At 46.7% G+C, this 27,348-nt stretch overlaps 1 protein-coding gene across 26 annotated transcripts in view; it reads right to left on the bottom strand.

The window, feature by feature from the left end:
• SAMD4A (sterile alpha motif domain containing 4A) overlaps positions 1–27,348 on the bottom strand; it is a 223,253-nt gene that overhangs the window by 18,747 nt on the left and 177,158 nt on the right. For 25 of the 26 annotated variants that reach the window (XR_014059327.1, XR_014059328.1, XM_081509425.1 and 22 more), the window contains 5 exons: positions 21,775–21,884; positions 19,505–19,591; positions 10,312–10,645; positions 7,995–8,080; positions 2,212–2,330 (listed from right to left, as the gene is read on the bottom strand). Coding sequence is in view for 24 of the 26 variants with exons in the window: in XM_081509425.1 (XP_081365551.1) it covers positions 2,212–2,330; positions 7,995–8,080; positions 10,312–10,645; positions 19,505–19,591; positions 21,775–21,884 (736 nt within the window). In the remaining 2 variants the exon portion in view is untranslated. Of the gene's footprint in view, positions 1–2,211; positions 2,331–7,994; positions 8,081–10,311; positions 10,646–16,693; positions 16,970–19,504; positions 19,592–21,774; positions 21,885–27,348 lie in introns of those variants that run through there. The other variant, XM_081509446.1, reaches the window with a different exon arrangement.

Genomic DNA, 27,348 nt, shown 5'->3' with positions numbered 1-27,348 from the left:
AAAACAGGTCTTTGAAGAAAATTAATAGCATAACAAGATCCCAGAGGTAATATTTATGAAAACAAATTATTTTCTAGAACTTTTGTGGTTGTCGAGTTGCTCAGCCGTGTCCGACTCTTTGCAACCATGAACTGTGCAGCATTTGAGGCTTCCCTGTCCTTCACTAAATCCCGGCGCTTGCTCAAACTCATGTCCATTGAGTTAGTGATGCCATCTAACCATCTCATCCTCTGTCACCCCCTTCTCCTCCTGCCTCAATCTTTCCCAGCATTAGGGTCTTTTTCATTGAGTCGGCTCTTCACATCAGCCGACCAAAGCATTGGAGCTTCAGCTTCAGCAACAGTTCTTCCAGTGAATATTCAGGGTTGATTTCCTTTAGGATTGACTGGTTTGATCTCTTTGCTGTCCAAGGGACTCTCAAGAATCTTCTCTAGCACCACAATTCGAACTTTAGCAACTTCCAATTGAACATCCATAATCAATGATTGAATTCACTCTAATCAATATAAGGAGGTCCAATCTGGCAAATCTTGAGTTAACCCAATTCAAGCATCGGTTAATAACACTCTAGAGAAATCAAGGTTAACAGGCACTCAGATGTGGACCACGGACAAAACAAGGCAGACAGATGAGCAGATGGCACTTTGGGGAGGAGGAGCAAAGAGCTTGAAAGCTCTATCTTTATCTTCAACTTCTGAATTCTTTCTTTCTCTTGGAACTTGTCTCCCAAGGACCTGGATTGCAAGAGGCGTGTGGATCCTAAGAAAGCTTAGTGGGTATTGCTGCCCTTACAAGAAGAGGGAGAGTCTAGGGTAGGGGTAGCCCCAGGGGAGAAGGCTAAGGAGCAGGCCTGGCCTTTCATCTGGGCCCCAGGAATCCTCAAGGTGCACTGGTGGTCCAGCCCAACCCTCCAGGAAGGCTTGGGACCGAGGAGCTGGCTACAGAGTGTTGTTTTATCTGGCTTTTCTGCATATCATCTGGAGACCAGGAAAGTGGCCCAGCATCCGTAGTGCTTAAGAGTACTGACTCTGGAGCTGGTATTGGCCTGTCTGGTCCAAATCCTGGATGCCTCCCGACTCCCCTGTAAATTGGGGTTAATAATAGCCCCTCTACCTCATATGGTTGTTGCAAGGATTAAATGTAATAATATTCTTAAGTGCTTGGATACCCACTTGGCACAGAGCAAATGCTAAATGTTTGTTTAATAAATAACTGTGTTATGTATGCTGGAATATGATAACATTTCAATTTTTACATTAATTTTTAATGAAGAGTTTTCTCAAATTCCAACTGGCCTTATCTCCCTGAAGTAATATAAAACAGTGATGTTTCAAGGCACACTTATGCAAATAAATGCCAAACATTTTAACAACACAGACAGAGCTTCTACATATGCACTGAGAAATGAATTCAGAACTTTCTAGGTGCGAATGAAAAAAAATGATTATTTATATGCTCATGTTGAAAAGAGTAAAAAAGGATGTTGATATTTCAGCATGTCAGTACCATCATTCTCTTGTCTCCCCAAGACACCCTGTTATTGTTCAATGGTTCACTTCACCCCTCCCCATGATTCCTCTCCTAGATTGGCACCATAATTCACCTTTAATATGCAACTGGATTCTTCAATTTAAAACCAGATTAAAGTAATGGGTTGTAAAGTACAACGAGGCTTTTTTTAACTGCATCCAAGAAGCTGAAGTACTATGAAAAATCAAGAATGGTACTGCTCTACTCTTAGATTGCAGCTCAGACCAAAATAGACTAGCACTGGGCTCTTCACCCTGCCACCAACTATAATTAGCTTGTCTGCAGCAAGAAGGGAGAAAAAATTACACTACCACTTAAGGTGCAGAGAGAACAACCTGTTTTTGTCCTCTCAGAGGCCCCCCTTGTGGATAAACCACCAAGTGTTTTGCTGGCACTCATTAAATCGTACCCGCTCCCCACTCCATGCCCATCTGTACTAATAACATCATTTTGACCATGTAAATTGAGTTGCCAAAGATCACATTCAGCTCTTCCTCTGGGAAGTCTTTCCCTTTACAGCCTTTTCCCCACCCCACCTGTTTAAGGAAAGTGGTCTGAACTTGTCAGAGGACACTCTAAGAAACAAAGAATGATGCCCTATGTAGTCTCGACCCTGGAACCCAAGCAGACAGTGAGGTCCTGGAACTACCGTGCATTACAAAGACTGAAATCCCAACATACTTTCTTTGCTGTCGATATCCTGATATGTCTAGAAGGGTTTTCCGAGGGAAAGACCGAAAGAGCTTCTGCACCTGCTGTTTCCATGACAACAATCTTTTTTTCTGTGTCTCTGTAAATGCCTGCAAAAACAAACAGGACTTTTTAATGGGTGACACAGCCTGGCATTAGAGGGAGAAACATGCAATTAATAGGGGAAATATTGGAGTCCTGCAGTTGCCTTTTCTTCACCTGTTTCCAACCTGGTCCAAATAGCAGTCAATTTCATTTGAGAGCCTCCTGTATTGAAAATTTAAGTTATTTGACATTGGAGGTGCCTAGTAAGGTACATGCATTAAGCTTTTGGCAATCCTCGATTTTGGTTGCATTTCTGGCAGATTCCTACCCTCCTTCCTCTTTCCCCTGACTCCACTCTGGACTCTATTTATTAACCAAGAATGAATTACAAAATTGATTGTTGACTATTCTGGCTTTTGCAGGCCCCCTGCATTTTCATAATCAATGGAAATGCTGCTGCTGCTGCTGCTGCTAAGTCGCTTCAGTCGTGTCCGACTCTGTGCGACCCCATAGACGGCAGCCCACCAGGCTCTGCCGTCCCTGGGATTCTCCAGGCAAGAATACTGGAGTGGGTTGCCATTTCCTTCTCCAGTGCATGAAAGGGAAAAGTGAAAGTGAAGTCGCTCAGTCGTGTCCGACTCTTAGCGACCCCATGGACTGTAGCCTACCAGGCTCCTCCATCCATGGGATTTTCCAGGCAAGAGTACTGGAGTGGGGTGCCATTGCCTTCTCCGATGGAAATGCTAACCACTCCCAAAATCAATCTTTTTGATGGTGTGTGCTCAACCTGGAGTGGTCTTCAGGGCTTCAGGACACAGAGTATACTCTGTACGTGTTAGGACTCTGCTGAGAAATCTCCAGTTACAAGCCCCATGTGCTACACAACCCCAGTGCACCGGTCATAACCTAAATTTTGTCTAAGGCTTAGGAAAATGGATAGATCTGATGTCTTCTCAAGTCTTTCCTGGTAAAATTGATGTTTGGGGAGGTTTCGTCTACTGCCCTATACATAACCCTCTCCCATCAATATCATGTGTCCTTCTGTGTACAGCTGTGTACTCAGCACAGCCCAGGGAAGGACTTCATGGGGCTGTAAGTCCCCAAGGGAGGGACTCTCAAATTCAGGATATATATATTCAGGGGATATATTCCATCCCTCCCACCCCAACCAGGAGACTGTTAAAATCTAGATTCTGGACCGACTCCCATACACCAGAGCCTGATTTCATAGATCTCGAGAGGAGTCTAGGGGGTTTGTGCTTGCAGCAAGTGCCAGGGGAATTCTGCTGCAGGTAGGTCATGGCCATGTAATGTTCTAGATTGGTGAGGATCACACACACGATATAGGAACTTCCTGTCAAGTATGTAGAACTGTGGTCCACGTGCTGTCATAAGTCCACCAGATCTGACTAATGAGCAGTAACAGTGATAGAGATACCATACCCAAGTAGTTTTGTCAATAAGCACGAAATAAACACTTTTTAAGTAGCAGTAAATGATTACTTAGAGTAATAATAAACTACATGCCTGTTTCCCAAAAAGGAAGCAGATTCCTTAAACAGAGAGAAAAGACTGACAGCTTAATGTTCTTCTACTGACATTTAATCTTTAAGGACCCGAACACAAGTGAGCTATGTGAACAAAAGCAAAAAAGACGTTAATCATATTATGGAAAAGGTACTGACGACTTGCAAACCCCTTCCTCCCAGGTGACCTTGGCCAGATGCCATTGAGGACAGTCAAGGGGGGCTTCCCCACCAGGCATTCAGTGCCCCATTAGAGAAAAAGGTTCTGATACCCCTTAAGGTGCATGGTGAATGGTCTCAGGGACAAAAGGTGAGGATGTGGTTCTCCTCTATGGTCCCTCTCATTTGCTGATGATACTAGGTGAATGTCCAGCTATACATGAGCATCTCCGAAAACTGCAAAAGGCAAGCATTTCTGCTAGACTAATAAAGGGATGGGTAGATTCTGCTTTTGACTAGCTTAGTCAGCCAAGTGTTAAGCAAGGACACAAGATGTTGGCATGCAGGTGAAGATGACCTGGGGAGCAGAGTCTAGCTCAGTGGTCAGTAGGCGGCTCTGGATGGAAATGAGCAGGGCTCAAATCTCTGCACATCTTTATGCAGGTTCCTCCACCTGAGACTCAGTTCCTTTAACTCAGGACAGTAATACCTCATCAAAGGGATGCTGTAAGGATTCAAATTAATTCACACACACAGAGGGCACTTAGAATACTCAGAACACACCTAGCTCTTCATCGTGGTGCACTTGGTACTGCCCACAGACACTCTCACCAGGTTTTTCGGCTGTATGGACCAGCCTTTTGGTGGTGGCACATGAAAGTCCATCACACTTTGTATTCAACCATCACCTTTAACACCAACAAAAGACTTCAAGGTCTCAAAACCAAGGTCTCTGGAGCCAGCCTGAGCTTCCAAGTGACAAAGGAGCAAAGGGGTCACTTTACAGACATGCATTCAAAGTGCTGCCAGGGACACTGGTTCATATATGACATTTCTCATGGTGACAAAGAACACCCAAGAAGATGGAAATGTTTATGCCCCCTCAGAGAGGTCAACTCATCCACTCAGCACCAGGACATCAGACTCACAGTAATTGGGACTATAGATAGGAGTGGTCCCCTTAGCAGTGCTGAGTGTGTGGCTGTTCTCAGTCCTAGAAGACACTGCTGGGAGGCTCAGAGTGGAGCAAGACCATGGCTGGCAAAGAGTGATTTCTAAACGCTGGTTCCTGTGCATGCCTGCAAACAGCCCTCCGTTGTGGGAGCTCTGCTATAGGCTGGGAGGCCAATACCTCACCCCAACCTGCTCCAGGCAGCTCTAGGTGGGATTGGCAGAGCTTCTTTGGGGCTGGAGGGGAAGGAAGATTCCACTCTCCAGAATGCCCGCACACAGCCAGTCAGCCACTTCTGAGTCCTCTGCTCCTGTCAGGCCCTGACTCAGACGTCTGTGTGGAGGCAGATGTGTCCTACAGCGCCTGTGGCTGGATAACAAGGCTCATGAAGGGGACAAGGGCTCATCTTCAGGGAACCGTCCGTCTGAGATGGTGAGGAACTAAGAAGCCTGGGCTTGTAATCCAGGAGATGAAGTGATGGACTTCAGAAATAAGACTCAGAACTTTCCTACCTTCCTTTTACTGTTCTGGGGAGTGGGCTCCTTTGTCCCTGGGGAGGAAGGAAGGTGTCTTGGCTTGGTCAGCACCCTCCCTTCCAGCAGCTGAAGAACACAGCATGATCTGGCTGTGCAAGGAGCCCTGTCTCCCGGAGCCCAGGGGAATCTTCAGCGAGGATGGAGGCTGTGGCTGGACAGGGCCTCCCAGGGAGGGTGGGCTCTGCACACACAGAATACCCCCAGGCTGTGGAAAATTATTTAAATGCCTTTCCTCTTTCTCAAACTCAACTAATAAAAAGTCTTGGACAACATTTTCCCCTCCCAAAGCAGTGCACAGGCACCTCCATTCTGACACGAATGCAGGCGAGCAGACTGGGCATGAGTCCTTTCTGCCCCATGATTCCCATCAGCGAGGCCCCTCCACGGCAGTCAGGAGAGAGGAGCCCACACGGTGCCACCTTGGCATCTAGAGCTGGGAGCTTCCAAGGAAGTAAAGGGGAAAAACATGGAAAGGAGAGCCAGGGTGCAGAGGGAGCATGCACAATGGCAGGAAAGCGAGCAGCACCAGACCACAACATGGGCGATGTGGACCAATGAGGACGCCTGTGTACCGCCCAGCAGAGGCAGCTGGAGGACTCGTTATTTCGTCTCCTGGGCTCAGCAGACTGGAGAGGAGGTGGAAGGTAACTTGTCCTTCAGTGTCTCGCAGGCTTAATGCTGAGCGTGGGTGTGGGAGCGGAAGCAGGGTTCCGGTTTGCTTTTTCAGAAGCTTAAACGCTTGGCGATCAGTAGCCCCCTAAGCCCACTCCAAGCGCCCTCCTCCCCTCCAGGCGCTGCTCCATCCACCTGGACCCCTCTCTGTTCTGCCTCCTTGTGGAACAAGTCTCTCCCAATAAGGCTCTGATTGTCTTTCAGGCCTAGTTTGGAGGCAGTACCTCTGGCCTCTAGAGAGGTGCCCACCGCACCTCCTGGGCTCCAGCCCCACACCAGTGGCCTTATGGTCACATGTGTGATGATCTGTTTTCCTTTTGTCTCACTCACTCCCCTCCTACTGGAAGCCCACCAGCCAGAGGCAAGGCCTAGGTGCTTTATAAATACCTACAGAATGAATGAACTCTAAAATCCATCTCCTGTTCTGGCCTTCCCTTCTTTCTATTGCTTTTTGCTGGCCCAGATGAGAGCTGTGTCAGGACTGGACACTAAAAAGGGTGAGTGGGAGTTCACGGTGCTGTGAGAGGAAATCGCAAAAATGCGGGTTTCAGGGATGGGGAGGAAGGGCTGGGATGGAAACCCAGTGGGAGACCGCACACTTGTGTGTGAGGGGCAGGTGGGGTCACAGCACGGAGGGGCCGAGGGTGCAGAAAACCAAACAGCGGCCAGCAGCAGATGGCCTGTGGGCAGCTGCAATGTGGGACGTGTGGATCTCCCTTCCTCGGGGCCCACTAGACTCCTGGGGTTCCAGCTACCAGCATGGCAAAGCCCAGGGGACTTGGAGGCCTTTACCATCTCATTTTCACATCGAAGTCCCACAAAAAGATCTCAGTGGCCTAGGTTTATCCAATCCTAAGTTTTCTAAAACCATGACCCTGTCTATGTAATTCTCTCAGGGGAGGGGCACCCAAGAAGCCACTGGGATCCTGGGTCTGAGGCACAACTGCCTGTCCCCCCATGTCCCTTGGGACAGCCCTGGCCAGGACCTGCCTCGCTCCATCAGGGTTGCTCCATCACTGTCCCGAGGGTCTGGGAGGCATAGAACCAGCCTGACTTTTGTCGCAAGGACAGAGATTGTCATACTGAGTGAAGTAAGTCAGACAGAGAAAGACAAACATCATATGATATCGTTTATATGTAGAATCTTAAAAAATAGTATGAATCAACTTATTTTTACAAAAGAGAAATAGAGTCACAGATGTAATAAACAAACTTATAGTTACCAAGGGGAAAGGGTGAGGAAGGGTTAAACTGGGACAGTGGGACTGACATATACCCACTGCTATATATACAATAGATAACTAATAAGGACCTACTGTATAGCACAGGAAACTCTACTCAATACTCTGTAATGGCCTATATGGGAAAAGAACCTAAAAAAGAGAGGATATATGTATATGTATAACTGATTCACTTCGCTGGATAGCAGAAACTAACACAACATCGTAAATCAACTACACTCCAATACAATTTTTTTAAAAATTCCTGTAAGAATCAGAAATCAAAATACAGCAGGAGGCCCTCACACCACACACAACACACACACAGACACACATTATTTGTTCTGAACACTCTCCCCTTTCTCCCTGTTTGGTCCACCCCAGGCTCTGTCCCTCAGGGAGGCTTCTGGAGTCAGAAGCTTCTCTCAGGCATTTGCCTCCATGTCAGAGCTCAGTCTAGGTGAATCTCTGGACATGAGAGTAACACACAAGCTGCATTTAGGTTTGAAGTCATCACAGCTGAGTTCTGCTCGAGCTATTATTAATGACTGTCTACTTCTCAAACACAAGGTGTCAGCGACCCAAATGATCACCTCACAGAATCTCTGAGAACTACTTCAAAGCAGTGAGAAAAAGTAGTTTCATGAAACCTGTCACTACTTACCTCGTGGATTAGACATTTGTCTATGAGCTGTAAATAGGAACTTATATTTTCCTCATCAGGTCTGGAGACCAAGAGCTGTGTGCACACTAGGAATTAAAAAAAAAAAAAAAGAATTAGAAAAATGCACATCCATTCTAACCCCTGAGATCTGCCTCCAATTTCCTTTCGGGACCAATATTTTGAGAGGTATGTGTGACCGTGGCTTTACGTCAGCTTCACAAAAAAGGCCAGGAGGCTCCTCGTTCCACTGAAGTCAAAGGCTTGGTCACCACAGGAGCCCTTGCCTCCAGAAGCCCCTTTGGTTAATTCCACGCATACCATTCTATATTAAGCCTTCTGCAACCCGGCCTGAGACAGACTCTCTGGGAGAAGAAGAATGCAGCAGCATCCTGAGCCCTGTCTTTGAAAGGGCGTCCTTTGAGAGGGAGTTCAAAGACCCTAAAGACCATCAGCCCTTATCAGAGCAGGCACCATCATTTTATGAATGAGCCGCACATCTCATTTGGAGGAGTGAGGCTGGCACACCTTTTAGGATGTGAGGTGTGTGGGCATGCACATGAGTAAGGAGCCTGCTACTCATTCACTAGAGGGTGATTTTCTCAAAGTGATACCCACACATTTATATATACACAGGTTCACCTACACACCCAAGTTCAGAGAGCACAGCACACACACCCACTGGAGAGCGCATGGCCATGCTCGTGTAGTTCACTCTATTCCCATCCGAAAGATCCTGGTGTTCTGCTTTTGATGGGAATGTTTAGAAGGACAGGTGGAGAAGGTTGGATAAAGACATCAGTTAGAAGTAAAAATGCCTTGCTCTCAAGGAGATCAAGCTTAAAACCTGGGCACCGTGATGCCTCTCTCTCCCTCATCCCACATACCTGATCTGTCACAGAATCCCATTTATACCATGCCTTGGCACATAGATTTTTCAGTATAACACTGTTGGTAATAACAAAACATGGAAACTACCTCTATCTCCATTAATTGGGGGCCCTGTCAAATTACAGTTTATGCATATGGGGGAATAGTATGCAGCCTTTAAAAAAGAATGAGATGGTACTTTTGTATTGATAGAAATATTGAAAGCATATAATGTAAAAAAAAAAAGCTGCAGAGAAATATATAAACAAGACCTGTTTGTGCGTAAAAAGGATGCTCATGTGCTTATATATAATTACAGTGTTTCTGAAGGGATATTCTGAAATGTTTATAGCGGTTACCTCTGGGGAGGAATATGGTAGGGCCAAGGGTGGAGGTGGGGGCTATTTTCACCTTTCATCTTTTTTCATCTAGCTTTGATTTTTATGTTGAGTGTGACTGGATTTCATAATTTATTTGAAAATAGTTAAATTTTAAAAAGCAGCCATGCCACAGGAATGCAGAGCCCACATGGATCATGTCATGGGTAAGGGGGTGAAGTACAACATTCTCAGGTAACCAGCCCACCTGTACCTCCAGCAGGGGGTCATCTACTCTAATCCACACAGCAAAGAGCCCCTTGGGAGTAGGGGAGACTGAGAAAGTGAGTGGGGGGGACCCATGCTGACCATGAAGCGGCTGGCATTTCGGCTCCAAAGGATGCTACAAGTCACCTCCTCTGAACCAGAATTCTACAGATCTCAGTCTTTCTAAGAACACGTACCACCAGGAGTCTCTCATTGTACCTATTTAAGACTCAGGTGTTCCGTTTCTTTTGATTAGAACTCAGTTCTTTAGAATGGTCTGAAATATTGGACAATAGAAAACACATTGTTCCCCCTTCCCAGAGGAAAAGTACTGGCATTCACTACATTCTTTAAATAATCAAGATTTCTTGAGAAACACCTGATCAAGCACAGATTAGTGCTGGACATGGCAAAGGATACGTGCATAAGGGTCTGGCTCGGGGCAGTCACAGGTAGAAGGGGTGCTTTCACCCAGGGACCGTGTGTGAATTCTGTGCTGCCCTACAGACACAGGCAGCGTGGCCGTGGTACCTTGGGTGGCCTGTAGGAAGCCTGCCTTTAGCCTGAGAGTCCAAAGGCCCAGTGAGTGGTCCACCAGGAGGGCCCCGCGGGCCCTGGTCTGAGGGAAGGGAGAGACGGGAGCCAGGGTGAAGGAAGAGGCCTTGGGGGGGTGGTTTGTCAGAGAGCTTGGAATCCAGATCCAAATACCTTTCCCTCTCTAGGCTGCACTTTCTGCATCTGTAGAATGGGCTAATGATATGGACTCTGGCAGTTCACCTTACACCCAGGGGAAGCCCATGGGAATGGCTAGCTCTGGTCAGGGGTGTTGAGAAGAGAAAAGGGCAGGTGGGAAAATTGGGCTTTACCTTTCCCCATGACACGTGTGAACTGCCCGGGGAGATCCCCCTCTGGCAGGGGGGTGACAGCCAGCTCCCCGTCACAGCTGCTCAGCTGGTGTGGCTGGAGCCCGCCACTGGCCCCGGCCGAAGTGGTGGCCGTGGCTCCCGGGGCCGTGGCACTGTCTTTGCAGTCCGGGCTCTGGCTCTCGGGGCCCATCAGTGAAGGCGGGTGCGGGGCCTGGGGCTCCCGGCGGCGAGCCTCTGGGGTGGTGCTCGGTGAGCTGTACGCCTTGATGGGGGTCAGGATCATCTGGTGCAGCTCCTGGAGGGGGAGGCGCAGGTTGCCCCCCTCAATGATGTCCTGGAGGGTCAAAAGGAGAAGACCTCTGTTAGGATCAGGAACTGGGGTGACCCACCTCCGTGCCTCCCAGCCTCTGCCTAGAGCTATTCCCAGATGGGGCTCGTGGCTGCTGACACTTTCATTAGAATGTTCTTTGGAAGATGGGACAGTTTACAAAGTAATCATTCTGAGGACTTCCCCGGTGGTCCAGTGGTTAAGAATCTGCCTTGCAATGCAGGGGACATGGGTTTGATCCCTGGTCCGGAGCTAAGATTCCACATGCCACAGAGCAACTAAGCTCATTCAGCATAACTGCTGAGCCCGCGAGCCACAGCTAGAGAGCACATGTGCCAAAATGAAAGATCCTGCATAACATAAAGATCCCAAGTGTCGCAACTAAGACCTGATGCAGCCAAATATATAAATGTTAAAAAATTAAATCATTCAATATTAGCCCAGGCAGAAAACTTGGAAAATACATACATGTATAATGAGGAAATATAATCATTTTAAAATCCTACTAAGATAATGGCGAAAATGATTTTGGTATATTTCCTTCCCTGGCATCCTCTGTGCCTTTCTTTAAAGTGCATTTGATATAGTTTACATCACACACTTTAGAAGCTACATAACAAAATTATACAGCGTCACATGGTGGTTTCCTGTCATATGATTTGTTTAGATGAAGGAACCTGCTCACTCACACTTTCATTCAGCCCATGACAGAGGCAACACAGGCGTGGTTAGAAGCACAGACGCCAAGACAGACGCCTGGGTCTGATGCAGCTGTGTGCCCTCGGGTAAATGACTTAACTTCTCTGTGCCTCAGTTTCCCTGTGTATAAAATGAAGATTCCTGTAGTACCTGCCTCATTGGTGGTTGCGATGAGGTGAATATCTGTAAAGCTACAGGTTCCTATGTTATGTGGTTCTTTGTTAAATTTATGTTTTGGGTGCTCTGACCTGCTGTGCGCTGAGCTAGGTGGTGTGGGGGATGGGGATATGGTGGGAAAGCTGTTAAGGTTCCCTGGGGAGTTTACATCCTACCAGGAGATGAATGCTCATCACCATGCTGGAGACTGAGAAGCCGGGCAGGGGTTCTGGGAAGGGAGGCTCTGTGAAGGGGTGACACTGGAGCAGGAATGCAATGGAGCATGGACTTCAGGTTCCTGGGAAAGAGTGCTCCAGGCAGAGGGCACAGCGGGGGCAAAGGCACTGAGATGGGAGCCTGGAGCATGTGAGGAATAGCACCGGGGCCTGAGCAGCAGCAGAGAGGGGGAGGGGCGGGGTGGGATGTGAAGTCCAAGGAGCCACAGGGCCTGAGTGGAGAGGAGTCAGCAGGCTGGGGCCGGGGTGTAAGAATGTCTTCTACATGAGATGAGAAGTCAGGGAAGGTTCGGAGCAGGGGAGTGACATGTTTTGGAAGGATCATTCTAGAGAAAAATAAGTATTTTACACAAACACACAAACATATATATACATATTGAATATATACTATAGAGGCAGACCTTGGAGATATTGCAAGTTTGGTTCTAGATCACTACATAAAGTAACACTCAAATTTTTTGGTTTCCCAGTGCCTATAAAAGTTATGTTTACACTACACTACATAGTCTATTAGGCTTCCCAGGTGGTGCTAGTGGTAAAGAACCCACTTGCCAATGCAGGAGACTTAAGAGTCGCAGGTTCAATCCCTGGGTCAGAAAGATCCCCTGGAGAAGGGCATGGCAACCACTCCAATATTCTTGCCTGGAGAATTCCAGGCAGGAGGAGGAGCCTGACGGGCTACGGTCCATGGGGTCACAAAGAGTTGGACACGACTGAAGCAACTTAGCACATCGCACATCTAGTCTACTAAGTGTGTCATAGCATTATGTCTAAAAAAAAAAACCAATGTACATACCTTAATTAAAAAATGTTTCATTGCTAAATAGTGCTAGCCATGATCTGAGTCTTCAACGAGTTATAATCTTTTCATAATAGTAACATCAAATATCACTAATCACAGATCACCATACCAAATATCATAATAATGAGAACATTTGAAATATGATGAGAATTATCAAAACATGACAAAGAGACATTAAGTGAGCAAACGATGTTTGGAAAATGGGGCCAAAAGGCTTGTTAAACTCAGAGCTGCCACAAACCTTTGATTTGTTAAAAAAAAAAAAGGCAATATGTGTGAAGTGTAACAAAATGAGGTATGCCTATAATGTATATAATTGTATGCAATACACCCATGACTTTATATAATGAAATTGAATACTTCTACACATACAGTTTGGTATCCTGGGCATTATTTATTAGAAAAAGCAGTGAAAGTTGATTCTGATAGACATCTATCTGTCAGATGCTCACAGAGGCGCAGAACGGACTCAGATACTTGGGGATGGTGGTCAGGGACTGGGGGTCTCCCTGGTATAGGGGGTAGGCCCTGCTCTCTGCCACAGTGCTGCCCAGTGCTTACGCAGCAAACCTCTCCCTAGGACCCAGGAAGGACCTTGACAATCAGGGCCCTGATTACTAATGAAGCATTTAATCTTCTGAGAGCTCAGAATAGCAAGAACATAATTTTAAAAGCCTGAAGCATGAGTACCAGCCCGTTCCTGGGATCCTCTCTTATCAAGAAAAATTGCTTGATGATGTCAAGCAACACAAGCTGATCGGACAAGATCATTTCTGCACCCAGATCTCCCATCAATCAGTTAGAAAGAGGAAATCTGAGGACGCAGGCCTGTTTCAATTCTGGGCAGCAAAACACCGACAGCCCGCCCAGTTGCTGGCGGGAACTTGCTTTGTGCGGGGGGGTTGGAAGCAGAGCCTGAATTGTGCCTCGGCCTAGTTGGCACCCCAGGATTCCGAGGGAACTGAAATGCTAAGTAGTCACCAGAATTGTCTCAAACCTGGCCAGGGCCACTCTCCAGTCTATTTTAGGGGAGAGAATCCATTTTCCTTTTAAAGAAGTGGACTTTGCAGAGCCTACGCCCTTCCTTCTCAACCTGGCAGACAGGGCCATGGTGAGACCTGCCTGCAGCCCATGCCCGCCAGCTCAATGCCTGAGTCAGGATGCTCCTGGTCAGTCTCAGTTTTCCTGATGCTGGGCTGGACTGGCCCTTTGCAGAGTCTGATGCTGTCACGTGATTGGTCCCTTGACTTTGGACATGGTATCAGGGCAGGACCCGTGGAGGCAAGCTAGCCGATCCAGGCCAAGAGAGACCCTGCTGCCTTTTCTGATCAAACTACATGCCAACCAGATGACCCCTGCCTCGAGGTCCTCCAGTTCCTGCCAGCACCTGGGGAGTAGGGGGTTCTGACCTCCTTGTCCAGCCCTGAATGAGGAGGGGAAGGGAAATGAGAGAGAAGGCGTGAGGCTTCCCCTTGGGAGGGGGCTGGGCAGACAGAGCTGGCAGGCTCCTCTGGGTGACCACATGCACCCCTGTGTGCCATCCCACATGGCAGTACCAGTGAGGAGAGCAAATGAGTGCCTGTGATTCTGTCAACTGCTACCAACCTTGCCTGCTCTCAACACGTGGCGTGAAGGCTTCTGCAGTTACTCAGTGCTGGGGGAGGAGATCCGGGTTCTGCTAAGAGCTGAACTCCTTCAAATCGGGAATATATACTTGTCCCATGTTCAAATCCTATCTGATGCTACTGGGGACACCCACACCAAAAAGGGAACCCATAAACATAGTGAATAACGTTGGACACTTTCTGAAAATATCACAATCAGGAATCATGCTTAGCTTGGTCTTTTGCTTTGACTTCAAGCCACTGTCTCAGAGACAACCCCTGGCTTATGACCAGTAGGCAGTAGCTCTGCTGATGCCAGCCTGCGGGGGGTGCACTATGACCATCAGGTTGCATTCCTGACTCTTCAGAGCGAATTCCAGAATTTGAGGGCCCAGGTGGAGAAGGAACCTAGCTCAATCCAGTGCCCTCGACTGGCTGAGGGAACCAATTCCCATGTTGACAAAAATAGGGGATCAACCCAAGTCTAGAGATGGATCCTTTGTATCATAAATATAACCCTGCATTAGGGACTCAAAGAGGCAAAAATGAACACAAAGCAGCACAGCTGCCCTTTAACTGCTGTGCGGAACAGAGGTGAGAGCAGAGTGGGAAGGCTGGATCCTCCTACACGGCAGTTGGTCAGGCAGATGCAGCTCGGGCCGACAAGCAGGAAGGTGCTCCATCCTGACTGTCCCAGGCTTCCTGGCCTGGCTTTCTTAGGTCTTGGAGGAGGACTGGTTCAGAGCCTCTCTCAGGGCTTGTAACAGTCACAGGGTGCAAATCATCTGTAAAATGGCAGCTGGTGGCATCCCCAGCACTTATGCAGCATGCCGTTGCCCCATCCTTCTCTCTGTGTGAGACGGACTGGACCCCTCACCCAACAGACAGCACTCCTGTGTCTACTTAACACCATCCTCTCTATGGGCTGGGCACTGTCAGACACTGGGGGTCTAAAAAGGATGACAGAATCCTCACCCTAAGATGCTTATGGCTCCTGGGATGGACCCATACATTGTGGGGATGCTGCCAGGATGGGGGCCACGGGGGCAGTGGGGGTGGAACACAGAGGTGTGTGTGTGTCTCCTTTCTCCAAGCCAGGTTCCCATGCTCAGAGAATGGTCAGCTTCACAGTTTGGGAGTCAATTGAAAAAAGACAGTAAATAAAAGCACATGGATGTGACAGTTGGGAGTATAAAGAAAGCTGAGTGCTGAAGAACTGATGCTTTTGAACTGTGGTGTTGGAGAAGACTCTTGAGAGTCCCTTGGACTGCAAGGAGATCCAACCAGTCCATCCTAAAGGAGATCAGTCCTGGGTGTTCATTGGAAGGACTGATGTTGAAGCTGAAACTCCAATACTTTGGCCACCTCATGCGAAGAGCTGACTCATTTGAAAGGACCCTGATGCTGGGAAAGATTGAAGGCGGGAGGAGAAGCGGACGACAGAGGATGAGATGGTTGGATGGCATCACTGACTCAATGGACATGAGTTTGAGTAAACTCTGGGAGTTGGTGATGGACAGGGAGACCTGGCGTGCTGCGGTTCATGGGGTCACAGAGTCGGACACGACTGAGCGGCTGAACTGAACTGAACTGAATAGCACACGGAAACATTTTCACTATTAAAGATAAATGCTGGAAAATCTGCCCCAGTGACCATTCTAATCTTACCTTTCCCACCAAACATCTTGAAAAGTCTGCATTGCCTCACTCCAAGGCCTCAGTACCATTCACACCCTCCAGTTCTTGGGTTCCTGCTTCCACTCCCATTTCTTTGAAACCCTTTTACATCAGGGCTACCAGGGAGCTGCTGGCGGCCAGTTTCAGGGAGTAGTGTTCAGTCCTCATCAGGTGTGACATGTTCATGGCCCCTGATGGGACAGTCCCTCCTTAACCCTCCCACCCTCTGGGGTCTGTCACTGTTTGGTCCCTCCACGTCCTCTGGCGCTCCCCATACAGGGTCCATCCTCAGCTCTTATCACTCGTCACACAATTCTGGTCATTTACACATAAATGACCCACATGGAGTCTTTCAAACCCTTGTGGACTCTCGACTTGTCCTCTGGGCCATCTACTTGCTACTTCCAGCGGGGTGTCCCAAGGTATTGCAGACACCACCCATCAAACTCAACTCCATTTCTTTCACATTAGTGAAGTGAAGTGAAGTCGATCAGTTGTGTCCTACTCTTTGCAACCCTATAGACTGTAGCCCACCAGGCTCCTCCATCCATGGGATTTTCCAGGCAAGAGTACTGGAGTGGGTTGTCATTTCCTTCTCCGGGGATCTTCCCAACCCAGGGATCGAACCCAGGTCTCCCGCATTGTAGGCAGACGATTTATCGTCTGAGCCACAAGGGAAGTCCTTTCACATTAGTAACTCCTTCTTTATTTTTGGTTCCCAAATGGTATGACACCCAAGCCTGCACCTCCTGCCAATGCCCAGACTCCTGCTAGGTGACTCTCTTATTCTTCTCCACAGTCGTGGCCCCGACCCTGGCTCAGGGCCCTCTCTCCCCCAACCCCCCGCCAGCACCGATGCCCCCCTGCTCTCTGTCCTCACCACAGCGGAGTGCTCTGTTTCATCCCAGGAAGACGCCCCCACCGGCCTCAGTGATGGTGCTGATCACGCTGGGCTGTGACAGCACCACCACACGTCTATCTGTGGCACCTCGTGTTCCCAGCTCCGGGGGCGGGGACTTCGAATTCCTCACAGTTCGCCTCCAGTGAGGACGGGGAAATCGAGCCCAAGGCAGCTGCTTAGTAAGTGTTCAGTAACTGAGTGGAAGTGCTCTGGACATAGAGCTTGTCTGTAGCGGCTGCTGATCATGAATTAGCCACGGGTGGAGGGGGCGGGGCCCAGCCATCTCCTTAGAAATCTCTGGGTTCTGTGTGACGTAAGAATGCCACTGGAAGCAGGAACATGATGACAGCGCTTCCAACAGCACAATCAGTTGAGGATGTCTGGGAATGCCAGAGAAATGGCTGGTGGGAGCCTGTCGCTGGTGGCCTATGTGGGAACAGGTTACCGACAGCCCTCTTCCTGCAGAGCAGGAGAGGTGCGGGTTCCAGAGAAGAGGGAACAGAGCTGAGGCTGAGTTCTCAGTGGACACTGAGGTTCACTCCGACCCCCAGGCCATCAGCTCCTAACGGGACAAGCCCACAGGTGTCTAAACTCAGGTGTTCTCAGGCAAGCCCAAAATGGTGCTCCACCACTTTCCTCCTCAAAGAAGTCACACCAAATAAACTCATCATGCTTTCCTCTTGGCCAGTAGTTTCTTTCAGATTCTGCGTTACATTTGTCATCTTTTTTAACATGCCCAATCCAGTGATCCAGGGAGAAAGCTTTTTTTTTTTGTGGAGTCAGTATTATTCTAGGTGTGGAATATAGGACATAGTGTCACCGAACTATCAAAGGCTAGATAGAAAGTCAGTGGCATATGAGGGCCACCCTTGTGTTTCCACGTGCTGGTTCGGCCCAGCGCTGCAAGAGGTGGAGCCGACGGCAGCGCCATCTCTGTCTCCCAGGTGGGTGCATGACCCTCAGTGACAGAGGATATGAATGAGTTCTTGAAGGAAGCTCCAGAAATAAGAGCAGAAAACATCGCTCTTTAACCATAATCTTAGCAATTGAATCCTTCTGCAAAATGTTTTCTGTGCTTTTTAACAGATAAGGAGAAAATTGGCCTATTGAATATTTCCCAAAAGAGAAGTTATATAGAAATGGCAATAATCACTCTGTTAGATGAATGGCTTGGTAAAGGAGTTGGCATAAAATTAAGAACAACAACAGTAACTTCAGGTTCAGTTGGACAGGTTACTTGTCATTTGTGATTCACTATAATTAAGAACAGGTCTTTCATCATGGAAGTACCCATAAGTAGCCTCTGTCTATCCATCCAGAGGTTTTAAAAGCCACCTTCCTTACAAAGTTACAGATGTATATTCTATAACTATATATTACTTTATATTTTATATGATATTCATTGGGCTTCCCTGGTGGCCCAGACAGTAAAGAATCTGCCCACAATGCAGGAGACCTGGGATTGATCCATGGGTTGGGAAGATCCCCTGGAGAAGAGAATGGCAACCCACTCCAGTATTTTTGCCTGGAGAATCCCATGGACAGAGGAGCCTGGTGGGCTACAGTCCATGGAGTCTCAAAGAGTTGGACATGACTGACTGACTACTTATTCGTTAATATTCATTAAGCATAATTTTATATGTTGTATGTAAACTTATACACACACAGATCTTTGTGAATAAGTTAAAAAATTTCCACTACACTGCAATGTTTATGCACTCACAAAATTTGCTTTAGCCTCACCTGCCTTAGTACTTTGATCCTTTTCAAAGGCACCCTGGGATTTCTAGAAGGGGTTACAACTCAAGCTCTGCAAGCAGCAAATACCTTCCCACCCACCACTCCCAACAGCAATGAACAAGGATCTCCCCACCAGGGCTGTGGCAGCACCACAGGTCTGTTCTTTTTTGGACCTTAAAAAAAAAAAGTCGCTCAGTCATGTCCGACTCTCTGTGACCCCATGGACTGTAGCCTGTCAGGCTCCTCTGTCCATGGAATTCTCCAGACAAGAATACTGCAGTGGGTAGCTTTTGGACCTCAGATGAAGTCATAAAGCCACCATGTCCTAAAAATGACATCCACACTAGGCTGACATCCAGATACAAAGGCAAGAAGAAAACATACTTAGGCAGCAAACAAAGAGAGATGGTAACAGCAGATGAACCGGTTTTAACAATGGAATAAACTCTTTTTCAGCATTTTGAATTTTTGAGACAGTTCCTTTCAGAGTTACAGGGACCCATTCTGGTAAGTTAATGTCTGAAATTATTCTCTGGAGAGTCTACTACGTCCATCCACCAAAAGATTGTGATCTCTCTGTGGAAGCCAGGGGTTAACCTCTGGGTGTTTGCCATGCTGTGGGTAGCTTTTCTCAAAGTCAGATCCTTCCCTGGGTGGACAGCAGGACTGAGGCACATCTGTTTGTTTCCTACACTGATGTGTCAAAATTTCAGCCTCTGATTGCAGGCTGAACACCTCTTTAATCTCTACAGATGTATAAAAGGCAGAAATGAATGTATGTAAAACATTTCCTGAGAGCTACAGGAGGGCCAGTCTCAAGATGCCTAGACTCAAGGCTTAAGTACACTTAAGGGGTCAGGTTCCATAGAAGCGTGTATAACCAGGAGATAAACTTCAAAATCATTTCATTTTTTTCTGACTTTGGTAAGGAAACAACCTGTTGCTCTCTGTAAGGCTTGCCTACGACACTTCCAACTGAGAATATAATTTCCCTTGACCCATTTTCCCACCATGAAGGTAGAAACGGTCTATCACCTGGTGATAACTTACCCTTTCCAAAGACTTCAAGAGATTTTGTCTCTCTTTGAGTTTCTGAATACTGATGACGATTTTGTGTCTTGCGCCTTTGGTAACATTCTGTAATGAAGTAAAAGTTAGATTTAAAAACATATTTTTAGGCATCAACTTAGAGATTCTTGGAAGCTATTTAGTACATTACTGTCTTCTTGGTTCTTGCGTGTGTGCAGGTTAGTAAATAGCCATTCGTCTCTCTCTTCAACATCCACTGTCATCAACCTCTTATGAAATGTTGTAACTCCTCAATATCCATTATCATCAACCTCTTCTTCCTAAATATTTTAACTCCATCTGACCACACATGTGCTTGTGTCTTTTTCCTGTGACCTTCAGGAGAGCAAGAAACAGCCAATCATCCCACCCAGCATGAAATTTCTTCATAGTCTTAAAACATCGTTTTTAAGTCATACACTCTTTCCGTGTGTCCAGGTTTTATCGTTTTGGTCCCTTCCAGTTTCCTTGAAGGTTCCAATCCCATACAGAGACGTGCATTGCTTTCTCAAAGCTTTTCTATGTTTACCCATCTCGAGGAGATATGAAATCCAGTTCAGTTCTCACCCAGTATCAGACAACACAGGCTGGTTTTTATCAGTCTGTAGGCCCCCCTGAGTCTCCACAAGGAAAATCAGAATAGAGAAGAACTTAAACCTGTAATAATGCAGTCATCACTTCAGGTAGAAGATTGGGATTCACAGTTAGGATTATGGATTTTATCTTAATAAACTGTGTAGCAGCAAAGAGCCCTAGGATTCAGTTAAACATCTGTTGACTAGAAAGACTGAAGATTTCCAAATAGAAGGTTCTTTCTCAAATCAGATCTGTAATATAAACTTCTGATGACTTTCTGCAAAGATTCATAAAATTTCCCTTAAAGGTGGAAAAGATGAAAACACCAGCGGTGTTGCCTTTATTGAGGAAAATTAAGGCTCTAGTGACATCTAAATCCATCTTTAAGATGAAACACTGGGAGCATATTACTATTTAGCCTTGACTTGCAGTTCACGTGACTTTTTACTCTGAAAAGTTTGTGCTGGCCTCAGGCTTTGCCCTCTATGTCAATTATTTCTTGTCTTTTTCCTCAAGTTGACCAAGTGATGACTGAAAATTTTTTTTCTCAACTTTGACCCAAACACAAGAATGCTCTTAGAAGCAGTTCTCATCAATCCTGAGGATCTCAAGGAGCCATCGAGATAAAAAGCAGTGGGAGAAGCCTTAGGAAGCTGAAATTAGGGCTTTTCATTCTCTGAGAATGTGCAGTGACTTTGGGCTTTGTCTTACATCTCAATACTGGTATTCAGCCAGGCCTGCAAAGGTTAACTGCGGGTACTGAATATGCAATGGGAATTCAGGATCTGCTGGGAGGTCTGCGTCCAGACCAGCCATGCCCCAACTGGTACAATCTCCTCTTCCTGCAGGGGAAATACTATTAGCCCGTTCAGACCATTAATTCTCTTAAATCACCGCTCAAAGGAAACTGAGGTCAAGTTGAAAATGCAAATAGCATTTTAAACAAGGGAAACAAAGACATTGGTCAGATCTATTTGCTCAAGCACAGCAGGGTAGGAAACATGCCTAGTTTCAGGGGTTCTGTTGACTGGCCTGGCCTTCTGCATCCACAGAAGGAAGGAGGAACTTGTCCTTTTATGGCACACAGCAGGGGACTGCCATCTGAGACCTGGGGTAATGTTATTCAGTGTGGTTAGAAAATATTTTGTACAACTTTCTCCGTTCGAATTAAGATCAGTCTGAATGTGTTTTTGAGCAACTTCTGGGGAAGGTCTGACTCAGGACCTGGTGCTTCTGCTTCTTAACTACTGGAAGTTAGCTGATTTGTAACCAGATTGAAAAATTCACAACCAATCTGTCATCCTCCAAACCAGCACTGGCCAAGCAGACAGAGGGGGTGGGCAAGGATAACAAAAGCAAGGACACAGACTCTCGGAGGTCTTGGTCAATGCTGTTTCTTCTGATTTCTCCCTGGCACCCTAGAAGTGTACACCTAGGTTATTTTTTTTTTCATAACACTCTTTCTCAACCTCACTTGTCCTGTGGTTACCCATTTGTCTTCCATCTTCTACTGGACCCCGAAGGCAAGAACCCAGCCTTACCATGTGATGCTGGCCCGCACTTGGCTGTTCCTAGAACAAGGCAAGCTACTAGGTGGGTACAGGTATGGGTCCAGACAAGGTCTGCCTTGGACTTGAATGCAAGGTTCCACCTGGGGCACCTTCCTGTGTACCTACCTGAGCCTCCAGCTGGCACTCAGTGAGGGCCATCATCTCCTCGTAGGTCATCTGGGAGAAGAGCGCGGCATACTTGTGCAGGCGGAGGCTTTTTAACCAGGCTGGAACATCTGTGGTGCACGATGTGCAGGACATGGGGAGAGAAATTGAGAGGGAAAGAGAGGAGATGACCAGAGATGTGGGAAGAGAGAAAAGGAAAGAAGATGGTGGTCAGAGAAAAGAAAAGGGAAAAAAAAAAAAATCATCTTTACGTTACTCATTGTTTCATTTTGGCAGCAAATTACCAACTTAGAAGGCTTGGTCTAGTTCTGATATTCCCACTGTTGGGCTCTTTGTTTTATACCCGGGGGCCCCTCGGCTTCAGAGCACACAGCAATTCTTTAAAATTACATTCCAATTTGTGAGTATATAGGTGGTTTTCTGGGCAGAGGGTCATCCACAGCTTCTATAGGATTCTCAAAGGAGTTCAAAACCCCCCAGATGGCAAGGATTCACTGCTTTAGTCATACTACTTCACTGTTGGTTTAGAAAGAACTGACTTAGAATGTTAAACTACATACGATGATCTTCATCCTCAAGATAATTTCTTTCTAGGTTTAATGCAGATCCCCATATGCTGTTTCTACTGCTTTCACAGCGATAGGGAAAATAAAACAAACAAACCAGGCATGGGTGACCATGGGTGGAGTCACTGTCATTAGCCTGATCATTCTTCTGCCTTCCTATACCCTAGTGGGAATCAGGGCATCCAGGACTCTAAACTACCACACAGTGTGTGTGTGTGTGGCGGGGGTGGGGGGTGGGGGGAGGAGTGTTGCTGACCATTTCTTCAAGCTAAGGCATGTATCTGAAATTGTCCTTGACCTTCTCCTTGACTGTCAACCCAATAACAGGACTTGAAGGTCCAAAGATTGCCTAGAATATGGGATAATGGGAATTTCAAAGCACATCTAAAATAAGTCTCGTGTTTGGGATTCTACAGTTAGGAAAATTAAATAATAAGTGTATTGAAAATCCACAGGAGAATTATTACCTTTCTAATTACAACCAAAACAAAGCACTTGCCCATATTTTTTTAAGTCAGGGTTTTTGAGCAATAGGATCTTTGAGAAGTCTCTAGAATCATCTTCCCCCACCCCTGGCTTATTCTACAGATGACAAAATTAAGTCATTACATCTAGATCACAGGGCAAGTATGTGGTGAAATGGGGCCTAGAGCCAGGTTGCCAGATTCCCAGGTCTTTCCTATACTGTATCATCTTTTGTAGAATGAGGACCAATAACCCATCAATGGGAAGGCTGAATAAACAGTGACTTTTAAAGTCCTCTGAAATACTGAAGCACTGGGGAAATGTTATTCAAGCTTTCTATGAATTATTACCCATTACTAACCATGTTGATTGCAAGATACTGTCTATGCTAAGTGCTTTATTCTGAGGCACTAATAGAGACCATAAACACTACATAATAAGTAGGAACCTTTTAATTTTTTAATGTTTAAAGTAGTCAACTGGGATTAATTGAAGAGGCCTGGCCTACTCTGAAATCAGACCCTGCCTCCTGGGTGAACTGAATCTAGATTTAGGGAATGTAGGTATGCGATTACCACCTGAAACTCAAAAGATAAAGTGGGGGGAAGTGGACAGCCTGGTGAGGTTACTTTTTTGATTTGCAGTAATATGAAGGCCAAAGAAGAGGAATTTCTGGAGAAACAGAATTGGATATCCAATGGCATTTTAAGAAAAGACTCAGTCATTTCTGGCAAAAAAATCACTGATTCTGTGCTTCGAGGCCCTTCATTCTACTGTGACAAGTAGAGAGTCCCACTAGGACCATCACTAACCATAAAGAAATAGGGCTTCCCGAGATACATAGTACCAACCCCTTACATTCTCCTCAGCTCAAACTGTGTTTGGATCAGGAGTCCAGGGCATTTGCTTCCTTCATGTGATATCCTGGAGCTCTTTGACTAGACTTGATTCTCCACCATGTTTTTCCTGCTGTTGTAAAACAATGCTAATACTTCCACGGAGTGGGCAACAAATAGATACAGCTTCAGCTTTTAGGCCACCGACATGTTACTGTTTGGTCATCAGGTTTCATGTTTGCTGTTTACATCTTTGAAAGGCCCCAAGCAGCTGTTCAGAAAACTCAGTGATCACGATTCAAAGAAGTCTGGGTAACCCAATGCCACACTTGGGTACAATCTGTCACAAAAGAGTATGGAGCAACTTCATGGGCTACATGTTCATTGGATGCCCTACAACTTAATTATGCAAAATCCACTGATGATAAGACAAATAGAATCCTGAGCTACTAAATCATGTTGCAAACTGGTTGCTTTATAAGCCAAGATGACAATATGGTGTTTTAAGAATCGGGGAGAGTGGGGTGCAAATCTAGGTGTGGCAAATCTCAGTCCAATCAGTGCTCATTTCTTTCTAGAAAAGTATTTTGACAACTAGAATTTTCCTGGTTAGAGGGATGAAGAGCCTGCCTCACTCATTTAATCAAAATATAGGTCACTGGGAAACATTTTCCTAGAAAAGGTTCCTATACAACTTCAGAACATGGTGAGTTAGACCTTCCTGAAGAGTTATTTCTGGATTTGTTCCAAGGAAATGCAAGCTCTTCTTGGCCATATGTCCCTTGGACGGGCATGCTGACCTGCTCCTAGAGGGTTAGTTCCTAGCTCAGTGCTATGTGCCCTCTCCGCCTACAATGTGAACTGATGAACAAAGAAGAGGAAATTCCAGCTCTTAAGAACATAGCCTACTAACCTCTGCTCCCCACCCCACCCCCTGACTCCAGTTGGTGGTGAGGCACCTTCCTTTGCCAGGGATTAAAACAAAACTCCATTAAGAGAGAAACAAATCAGAGAACTGAGTGCCTTGACCATTTCACTCCTCTGAAGCCAGGAATTCCAATGACTTGGGAGGCTAGATTCCGTAAGATGTCAGCCAGGGACAAACTCTAACTAAAAGCTCAGGTCCTTTCCCATGGTCCCGATGCTACATGGTTGGATGCAAAGCTGAGAACCAGCTAACTTAACCCTAGACCTTCTTTTCTTATTCTGCAAAGCTGTGGCTATGGTTGGAAGACATGGACAAACAGGGGTGTTTCCTGGAGCAGTGGATACGTGATTGAAAGCATGCATGCCTCCTGGGCTCCTGCCTCTGGCTGGCACACAGTCGTTTAGCTTCATCTGGGCTGTTTCTGATGGACAAGCCAATGGACAAGCCAATTCTCTTATGCAGTGTGAGACAGATAAAGATGCTTTTACTACATGCTGACTTCCTTGCCAAGTGTGGGCATCCTGATATCTGCTCATTCAACATTTACTAAATGCTTGTTATAGGGGCCAGGCATGTCCCTGCCATCAAGGAGTTTTTAATCCAAAAAGAAAGGCTAACTTGCAAAAAAAAAAAAAAAGTATAAAAGTTGCAGGACAAGTGCTAACTCTACTCAAAGTTCTAGGGGATGGGCACAGAATGACGGGCATTTGGGTTGGCCTTGGGGAGTGAGGGGTAGCTTCACAGTAGCATTAGTCCTGGACTCACTGGGCAGACCATAATGAGGAAGCTGTCTCAGGAAGCAGGAGTAGTGCATAAGTGAAGCTGAGATCCAAGAGAGCATTCCAGGCCAAGCAAAGGCTTGGGTGAATGCTAGAGAAGAGCTTAGATACCAGGAGGAACAAACAGGCAGGAGCCAGATGACTGGGATTTGTAACGCCGAAACTAGGAAAGTTGATCTATGCTTGGGTGATGGAGGAACTGCTGAAATCTGAGCAATAGAGGCAGAATAAGATGCATATGTGAGATCAGGGAAGGCTGTTGATGTCAAGGCAGGGCTGGAGAATGTGGGAGTGGAGGTCAGGGGATAAATTCAAGCCCTCCAAGATGGCTGGGGAGGGCAGTGGGGAAGGAAAAGATGTAAATCTACAGCCCTTGAATATCAAGGAAGAACAGGGAGTGAGGGAGAGAAAGGAGCCTAAGACAGTTCTTGAGTCAGGTTTGGTGGGAAAGTACAGGGGAGCAGCTGGTCTGGGGTGAGAGGAGAGAGACGGTGAATGCCACTCTAGGTCAGCTGAGTGTCATCATCTATGAGCCATCCAGATGGAGAAGACAACTGATCAAGATCTCTTAAGAGGAGGCTGAGCTGGGAGCCACTTCCCGCATCAGTAGCACATGGTAGTTGTTTCAGACACAGAAATGGGTGAGACCCTCAGGGAAGGAGGGAAAGCCCAGGTGAAGCTCTGGAACCGCTGGACCTTTAGAGGAAGGTGTGGGAAGAGAAGCCCGTGAAGGAAACTGACAAGAGAAGGGCAAAGGGAAGGAGGTTTCTGGGAGAAAATGGCGCCATCCATTTGCAGACCACGTTGCCACAGGGTCCATCTTTATGAAGCCCCTCTAGATGTTGCTGCAGTCCATAGTGGTTTATCTTCTCAGGGCCATTTTTGATAGTAGTACTTCACCCATCTTTCATACGCTCTCTCTACCTCTTGATCTTCACCAATGGGATCAAGTTTCCAATTACACTGATTTCTATTTACCTTTTAGAGTTTGTATAAATCAGCCACAGAGAGGCTTTGTGGTGCACACAACAGCTTATACAGAATCTGGGCTCTGATTAAAACTTGGGCTGCTTTGCTCAAATGCCTCCTGCTGGAATACTATTCAAGTCAATAGGCTGGTGCAGTACCTATCCAACAAACAAGGAGGCCCAGCAAGAGAGAAAGATGGAAGTGATTCTGCAGAAGAGCCCACTATGCGGAGTGATATAAAGGGCAGGGAGTAAGGCATCCCTGGGGAGGAGAACCATGAACCATTACAACCTCATTTTCCATAAGAAGCTTCACTATGGTGGTCCTGGAAACTGCAATGGAAGAGCAGCTCCTATTCGCTACAGAAAGCCAGGCTAATCTCAAACAGCTCCCTCCTTCTCTCCAAGACCTGACTGCACCCTTGGTCTTTGAGGGAGAGAAGAACCAACTTAGGAGGAAAAAGGGACTAATTCTTCAGTGTTGAAGTCAGAAGGAAAACACGTCTTTCAAAAATGAAGAACAGAAATCTAGCAGCACCAGCAAGATAATTAGAGCCCATATGTATTTTTGACTAGAGCAGAATGAACAACCCTACTCTGTTCCAGTAGTAGTAGGATTGTTAGTCACTTAGTCGTGTCTGACTCTTTGCGACCCCATGGACTGTAGCCAACCAGGCTCCTCTGTCCATGGGAATCTCCAAGCAAGAATACTGGAGTGGGTAGCCATTCCCTTCTCCATGGATCTTTCTGACCCAGGGATTGAACCTGGATCTCTTGCATTGCATGCAGATTCTTTACTGTTTGGGTCACGGGGGAAGCCATATTCTGTTCCAGGCTCTGAGCAAAAGAAAGAAGCCTCCTTTGTCTCTGGTCCCTGTGAAGCTGAGAGGGGGCTACACCATCCTGGACATGTTCATGGTGGCTTCTGGCTTCCATGCTGGTGGGGAGCATGCGTGGGTCTTGGAAGGCACAAAGATAGCTGAATTTGGGTAAAATAACCACTTCGAAGGGTTAGGTACAAAGAGAGGGAAT

This window comes from Giraffa tippelskirchi, chromosome 7 (assembly GCF_054371585.1).
Source record: "Giraffa tippelskirchi isolate mGirTip1 chromosome 7, T2T-mGirTip1v1.2.pri, whole genome shotgun sequence".
NCBI lineage: Eukaryota > Metazoa > Chordata > Mammalia > Artiodactyla > Giraffidae > Giraffa > Giraffa tippelskirchi.
Note: the sequence above shows the minus strand (reverse complement) of the source record. Positions and strands in the feature narration are given on the sequence as shown.